Source organism: Phyllobates terribilis, unplaced genomic scaffold (genome assembly GCF_046119375.1).
Source record: "Phyllobates terribilis strain yellow unplaced genomic scaffold, ASM4611937v1 Scaffold_3__8_contigs__length_932513732, whole genome shotgun sequence".
Lineage (NCBI taxonomy): Eukaryota > Metazoa > Chordata > Amphibia > Anura > Dendrobatidae > Phyllobates > Phyllobates terribilis.
The window spans coordinates 356966242-356974609 of NW_027362763.1; the positions used below are offsets into that span (position 1 = coordinate 356966242).

General features: G+C 43.3%; 1 protein-coding gene across 1 annotated transcript; it reads right to left on the reverse strand.

The window, feature by feature from the left end:
• Positions 1-250: 250 nt before the first annotated feature.
• RPL35A (ribosomal protein L35a) lies at positions 251-8290 on the reverse strand. The gene is made up of 5 exons (XM_073675292.1): positions 8175-8290; positions 6238-6277; positions 6000-6152; positions 4061-4205; positions 251-305 (listed from the first exon to the last, which is right to left on the reverse strand). Exons 2-5 carry the CDS (start codon positions 6246-6248, stop codon positions 282-284), a joined length of 333 nt encoding a protein of 110 aa, XP_073531393.1. The 5' UTR covers positions 6249-6277; positions 8175-8290; the 3' UTR covers positions 251-281.
• Positions 8291-8368: the final 78 nt, after the last annotated feature.

Genomic DNA, 8368 nt, shown 5'->3' on the forward strand with positions numbered 1-8368 from the left:
ACTGATGTTCACGTACTATTAACTTGATGGCCTATAACCACAATATATAGTTGAGAGCTACAATAGTTAATTTTCCAAGGATGAAATGAAAACCACCATATTTGAGGATTGTTACATAGGGTTTAAACACTTCTATAGACACGGGTAGGAATACAAATCCCACTCTTCATCGCACGTATTCGCATCACTTATTACAGTCAGAACCATTCATCAGCTGAGATATTGACAAAAACGCCCAACATAAAAAAGGTCCAGAACGATCATTTATTTATACAGAATGTTTAGATCCTTGAAGGGTACAACATCTGCAAAGAGAGAACACAAACATTAGATTAGAACTTCAAAGAATATTTTTTAAACTTTGATTTAGATAGTCATCAATAAAGCTAACAAAATTGGAAGAAGATTTATTTTTTACTTTTCAGGCTCATGAAATGTGTCAATTTAGGATAAAGTAGAAATTTAGTAAAATGCAAAGCACCACTCCAGCAGTTTTTTTTCAGCACTGGAATTAATTAATTAATGTAAGTACTCTGCCCCCAGCCATAAACTCACCCTCCGGTATCCGCACTGTATTTTGGAACCGCTCTGATCATGCGGCGCCAACTTGTGAGCACAGCTTCGGACTGGCCGGAAGTGAGAAGCTACGTCACAAGCTCTCCATGCAAGTCTATGAGAACCAGAACGAGGCTCTCATTGTATTGAAAAGTGACCTCCAATGAGATCCATGAAACACTAGAGCTGCTGGCAGGTCACTTTTCGCCGGACACTGATGGGAGCAAGACTGGCAAATGATGAAGGCAGCGGCAGGTAAGTATGAGACAGGGGAAGTGCATTTAAAGCACCACTCCAGCAGTGCAATAAAAAATAAATAAATAAACGGAAGTGATGCTTTAAGATGAGGTGTAGATTATCAGCAAGAATGGGAACCAGAGATTTTTTTTTTTAATTAAACCATGTATTTTTGGCTACAAATAAACATATTCAATGAAACCATGTTGTAAAGATTAACCGTTTCGCTTCTACAACTTCCGTATCGCAGTATCCAGTTAATGAGATAACAATGAATCAGTCAGTGAGCTCATCGCTAAGGGGGATAAGGGTGTAATTTACAGACAAAATATAATACTCTTATACAATTCAGGGTTAATAAAGGGAATTCCCTTATTGAGGACCCACAAGTATTTGCAAGTGTGTACAATTAGTGTCCTTATTCTGCAAGAGTCAAGATAAATGCAATACATTCACCCATTGCTTTCCACAAAAAGTTACTTATGTAGCACCACTATAGTAAAAACAAGGACAACCCTTTTAGGATGCAGTCAGACCGCTGTATAAATCATAGAGATTGGACTGCAATTCTCGGATTGGCCGCGGCTCTCTCGACCTGAATGTCACAGTTGCATAGAAATATATGAAGCTGTCACGATTTGGATGGGAGCGCCGCAGCCAGTCTGTGCATTGCGGATTCAGAGAAAAACATACTTTAAAATTCACTGGGGAACAAGCTGCTCTGCACTAGTTGGACAAGTCACATTGAATTCTGATTGGTAAACCTTGCATTAATGGATGATAAACCCACCACTGTAAAAAATAAAAATGGTCAAAGCAACTAATTAAAAGGGATTATCCAGGACTTTTGTTATTTAACACTACGGGCTGAAGTACTAACAGGCCAAGTTGCTAACTATATGCCTGTTGTGCCCGGTGCTGATCTCTGCTGGCACAGATCGCTCATGCTTACGATTCAGCGGCTTCCGCTGACGTCACACAATCTGAGCAGTGGCTAACTGCAGGGAGCCAACAGTCAATCAACAGGAAGTCCGCAGTACCATACAGTCAACAGAGCGGACTGGAGGCAGTAGAGCTGCTCTGTTGATGTGGAGCAGCTGAATTATCAGCAGAAGTGGTCGGTTACAGTTCCGAGTCGGGTAGAAGAGGCGGGTAGTGGCCCCTGTTAGATACTTCCAGCCTATTCATTTTATGGCCCATAGGAAAAAAATAGTTCTGGACAAACCCTTTAAAGAGGACATGTGACCAAATCAAAATTGTTCAGTTTTCCTCTTTTTTTTATTCCCACTGCTCTCCAGTATTGTTTTGGGAGTGGTTTATTTTAAGTCTGCCAAAGGATTCCAGAGACTTACTCCTTTCGAGTTAGTTTGCCAATATGCTAATTTTTATGGCCTTTAACAAGAGGGATTTGCCACTCTTTGACCAGGTGGACACAGCTTATATTGCATTAATATGGATAAAATGGCACAGCCACCACACTAATTGTTTTAAATCCAAACACAAATTTTGACATATTACAGGAGTAAAAAAAGGGAAATCCTAAAAGGTTATAAACCCACAAATATTTAAAGGGAATCGGTCACCAAATTTGAGCTATGTAAACTATTACTATGGGCATACAGGTTATAGACTGATGAGGAGCGTAATCCCTGTGTGTCTCATATCAGAAGTCTTGTTGTTGATAAATCATCTTTTATATAAATGACCTCTTCCAGGGTATGGGGAGGACGCTGCCTGGAACATAACTCCTCCTTCATGTAAAATAATCTCTGGAGGTAGAGCTATCAGTGTGTAACTAACTGTGTTAAGTGCCTAACACAGCACAAGAGAACTCTCTTCTTGCAAACACATTTTTGAAGCTCTCTGAGCTCTGCTGTATTGTAACAATATTGCAGCCCTGTCTACCTGTGAGATGGAAGCTGAGAGGAACTTGCAGATGTGTCAGGTATAATCACACACAGCTCTGCAGTGAGATCAGGTGAGCTGAGAGCGGCCATTACACATCACACTGGTAACTCCTCCTTCATGTACAATAAGCTCTGGAGGCAGAGTTATCTTCCAGGCAGTGTCCTCCCCACAGCCTGGAAGAGGCCTTTTCTATGAAGTGTTTAGACGTTTTATGCACAACAGGACATCTGACATGAGACATACAGGGATCACTGTCCTCAGCAGTCGATAACCTGTATGCCCAATTTACCCAGAGCAAATGTGGTGACAAGATTCCATTTAAAGAGCACCTGTCAGCAGGATTGTACTTCGTAAACCACATACACTGTCAGGTGGGCGACATTACACTGGGTAAAATAATACCTTTGATTATGAAATCTGTCCAGTGGTTGTTTAATAATCTTTAGTTTCAGTTCTGCCATAATGATATGCATGTGCTCTGCTTCTGTATTCATGTTTTCCTATCATTGTGCTTTCAGTGACCTGCCTACTATTTTAAACAATGCAGGTTTAATTTCTTTGCCGATGTGAAATTTACATATCCCAAAATGGCCGCCCAACGCCCGCGCAGTAGCATCTTTCGGTTGCCGAGAGATGCTACTGCGCACACGCGGGCGCCATTTTGCTTTTGGAAAAAGAAAGTGGGTGCAGCAATATGGCACCAGGCATGCGCGGTAGCATCTCGGCAATCGATAAATACTACAGGGCAAGCGTGGGCGCCCTATTGCTTCAGGCAAGTTTCATTCTCCTGTAGCAAAATGGCGCCCGTGCCATTTTGCTTAGAGGAAAAATAAATTTTACTGCTGCAAATGGCCCCCGCCACCCGCGCAGTAGCATTTCTCGATTGCCAAGATGCTACTGCGCATGCGGCCATTCTGGAATATGTAAATTTCACATGGGCAGAGAAATTACACAGCCAGTATGTAAAATAGTAGGCAGGTCACTGAAAGCACAATGACCTGTAAGAGGCCAGAGATAGGAACACATGAATACAGAAGCAGAGCACATGCATATCATTATGGCAGAACTGAAACTAAAGATTACAGAAGAATCACTGGACGGATTTCATTATGAAAGGTATCATTTTACTCAGTGTAAAGGCGTCCATCGTCAGTGTATGTAGTTTACTAAGCACAATCCTGCTGACAGATGCGCTTTAAGTCTTACCATGTAAATTTGCCATTTTGTGCATTTTAAAGTAAAGAAACAAAAAGGTTTATACGTGACATGAAGCAACATCAGCATGGCACTATAAACTAAAAAACCTATTAAGAGGCAAAAGAAAAAGCCTCAACCTTTTAAATTCATGGCTTGTACTCACCACGCGGATTCTGTGTCCCATGGCCTTGGCAGGCAGGTTTGAGCGGAACTTGGCACGAACCATGCCACTGTTGCCATGAGCTCTGGTCACCTTACCCCAGATCACACGAGTTTTATTTGGTTTGCCGCCTGGTGTCACTGTTTTGCTAAAAGAAAAATCACAAGATACATGAATTAAAGGGCATTGTAGAAATGAAAAACAATGGCAGAGTCTCTAACAGTAATTTTGTTTCCAAACAACAATTCCTCTAAAAAAAATTGAAATCACAGTAAATAGACTTTATTGTCACTGATGAATTGTGTTCCCTGCAATTGGAACTTCACCTGGAATAAGAAAGTAGTGGCAACAATAGAACATTACATTTGCTGCCTGTTACACCACGAGGGTAACAAAGCTTCATGCAAAAGTAAACTAAAGTATCCAGCTGTTTGGATATAAAACTTCAAAATGTATTAGCACAGCTAAAAGGTTCCAGGTACATTAAAAATGTTGCATCAAACCAAAAAACGGGGGTGGGGTTACGACCGTAGAACTATCGTTAGTCATGGTAACAAATCTTCATGCTTGTTAAAAAGTTAGGGAAAATTAAGAAACATGCACCAGAGGTCTAGCAGAATTTACACCACGCTGGTTGGTTTTCAGAAGTCCAAGGAAAGGGGATGTGCTTAAGAGACATTCCAGATTTATTAATGGCAAGCACTATTATTTTGGAGCAAAATAAGCCAACACAAAAGTGTCCTTGTTCGGATAAGAGCTCCCATGTTCTCTATGGAAATAGCAGTCACCAGACAATTCAGAGACATGAAAGTAGCCATGCCGATTGACATCTTCCCCCACATTTAGTTGTCTGGGACCACCACACGCACAGATTGACGGTCAAACCTGTCAATATTGGCGGTCATTAGTCTAAGGCTATGTGCCCATGATGCGGAAATGCTCCGGATTTTTTCCTGAGCGTTTCTGCATCTCCCTGGCAGAAAAAAAAAGCATGCGGATTGTACATGCGTTTTCCTGCCAGGGACACGCGGATGTGAAGTGTTCTTCACTTGCATTTCCGCATGCGGGTTGTCAAGCGCTTTCCAAGCGATTTTAGCATCACTTGGAAAGTGCTTGTCAACTTGGTCACACTATATAAATCCATGCAAACAGCATGGATTTATATAGTGTGACCGTAAAAGAATGGTAAAAAAATAAATATTATACCTACCTTCTGATGGCCCCCCGTGTCTTTATTCGATGCGTCTTGATTTGCCGGCAGCTCGCTGTAGCTTAAAGGACCTGCCGACGTCAGTAGTCGCGTGACCCATCACATGACTAAATAACGTCATGGCAGGTCCTTGAGTCCACCGCGATCTGCCGGCAAGCCAAGACAAAGACACCGGGGGCCATCAGAAGGTAAATATAATATTTTTTTTTTTTTTTTTTTACAGGTACTATGGTACCCAGGTCCAGAGGAGAGTCTCCTCTTCTCCAAACCCGAGTAACATCTGCACGTTGAAACACATGGAATCTGCATGTACAAGTCAATGGCAGCGAAAAAGCAGCGCTTCCGCAAAATAATTGGTAGTGCTGCGTATTTTTCCGCAATGATAATACGCAGCGGAAATTTCTGCAGCATGTGCACAGCACATACGGATTATCATTGGGGAACATGGCAGACCTTCTACCAAGTGTTTAAGAGTTTCTGCAGCGGAAAACGCTTAAACGCATCGTGGGCACACAGCCTAACATGTATGTGGAGCTCACCGAGAGGCGATCGCCAGTGCAGAAAATGTTGTTAGTGCAAACGACTAAACATCTACTGAGAACACGAGTATCGGGTAAATACCGCACAAAAACCTTGGGAGGGTAGAGCCTGGAGTGTCGCTTTTATGTTACACAGGAGCAAGATCCCTGCCAGCGATGGCATAATTCACACTTGGGGAGCTGAAACACTTACTTTTTTGCTTTGTACACATAGGCGCATTTCTTGCCCAAGTAGAAATCTGTCTCATCTCTGGCGTAGACCCCTTCAATCTTCAGAAGTGCCGTGTGCTCCCTCTGATTTCGGAGGCCTCTCTTGTAGCCAGCAAAGATTGCTTTGCACCACAATCTGATAAAGGAGAAAATTATAACACAGATTAGGAATCTGCAGAGATCAGACCATTCTGATGGCACAGAAGACTTTACTAGCTTACCTGCCAGGCATTTTGAGTTAGTATCCAGATGCAGGGAGAACTGCAAGGAAACACAAGGAGTAGATCAGAAGTGAGAAAATCAACTCTATTACTCATACAGGCACAGGGATTCTGTCCACTTATATGTAGATTAGGAGTTCCAGAAACTTTACAAAAGTTTTAAATTTGACCCAAAAATTAGCCTAAGATATTAACGATATTGACCTTCAAATGACTGATAACCAGCAAGTTACAAGATGTCTGGAATTACAGAGATAGAAAGTATCACATTCACAGGTTTCATACATATTGTATATTAGCCTCGCAGCGTTAGGTCATGTTCACACACAAGAGTTTTTTTTCCAAAACAAGGATTTTGCTGTGGATTACATGTGTGATTTGTCTAAAGTACCTGTTTAATAAAAGATAATTTTATTAACAAGAAACACTGCAAAAAGGTAGTAAAAAATTTTTGCTGCGTTTTTTTTTTTTAAAGTGTTTTCACACTCTTGGCTTTCTATGGATGAAAAAAAGCTGAAAGAACTTGCATTGCTGCAGATTTTAAATCTGTTGCAGTTTCCAAATTCAGTCAGGGAGGGAAAAAAACAAAACATGTGCATGAGATTTCCAAATGGTATTGAATCGCCAGATCCTTTTGTTCGGCAGGCAGATAAGCCGCTGTGAGATAATTCTGACAGTGGTTTACTCTGCTCTCACCATAGAGACCGACACTCCACCCTCCTCATCCATGTGTGCGGGAGTCAGGAGAAATGCCATTCATTTGGCCAACAGTTATGTAATGTATAGCTTTAGGAAGTGGTATTCTCCACTAAATAATTTAGTACATGTCTGTGCTTCCTCCTAGAAATTTCTGAATAAACAGAGATTGGGGTGTTAGTAGCTGAGGGAGTGGTTTCAATTTAGTCACAAGTTTCCAGGAGGAACAACAGAAGCGGCACAATACAGTAGTTCATAGAACGTTAGAGTTGGAGGGGACCTCCAAGGTCTTCGTGTCAGACCCCCTGCTCAATGCAGGATTCACTAAACCATCTCAACAGATGTCTGTCCAACTTAATACACTAGTTCATGGTGAATACTTGTTTTTACTAATCTATAGGGATGAGCAACCCTGAACTTGAAGGTTAGTGTGCTTGGTGCTATACTCCAAACATGGACTTCTCCGGGAGGTCCATTATGAGACCGTGGGAAATTTTCCAGATCCAAAGTTTTGTGCCCATTGTTTTCAATGGGGTTCAAGTCCAGGTTCAGTTCTTCTACTTGAACCAAACTTTGGACTAAAGTTTGGGTCATGTACCAGAACTTCCATGGGTCTGCTCATCCCTACTAATCTAGACCACAGGAGACCCAAGTATTCGGCCACGTCCACATGTGGACATCAGTGGGCCAAACACTACGATCTGCTGCTGCCTCTAATCCCACAGATCACAGGTGATGCAAGACATGGCGCAGTACAGGGCCATCTCCACCAGCCCCATAGAGAATCAGCACACCCATTACTGGGGGTCCCAGCTGACAGACTCCCACCGATCAGCACGTTATGCTCTGGAGAGGGCATTCCCGTGTAGAGCTGCAGTAACCCTTTAGCCTCTGGAGCTCTAGAAGCTGCACTGGAGCCCATATGGACATAACATGACAGCAGCGGCGTATGGCCGGTCAGTGCGGACACCAGGGGCGGCTCTGCGGGCAGGACACGCAGGGAATCCCGACCCCACACCGCAGTGACCGGCCACGTCCTGCACACAGCGCTGCAGACACTGACAAGTCCCCGGCGCGCACAATCCGGCCGATATCGCTGCCATCCCGGCGCGCACAGCCCCGCTCCACCCCCCGTCTCATGGAGCAGCGTCCGCACAACACGTCTGGACCCATATGCCGAACACAGGAGGACGCCACAGCCCGAACCCCGCGACCAGCAGCAGACACTCAGGTCTCCTCACCCGCACCGGAATCCAAGATGGAGGGAAAGGAAGTGGAGACGCGCTGCACGCTGGGAAATGAGAAGCGTCCTCTACTGAGGTGTCTTTAATATTGCCTGTGCGGAATATACACGAAGGTCGGCGTATCCAGCGATTATATTCACGAATGTCGTGTAGTGATTGTCTGTACACTGGGGAACCGACAGTACATAAAG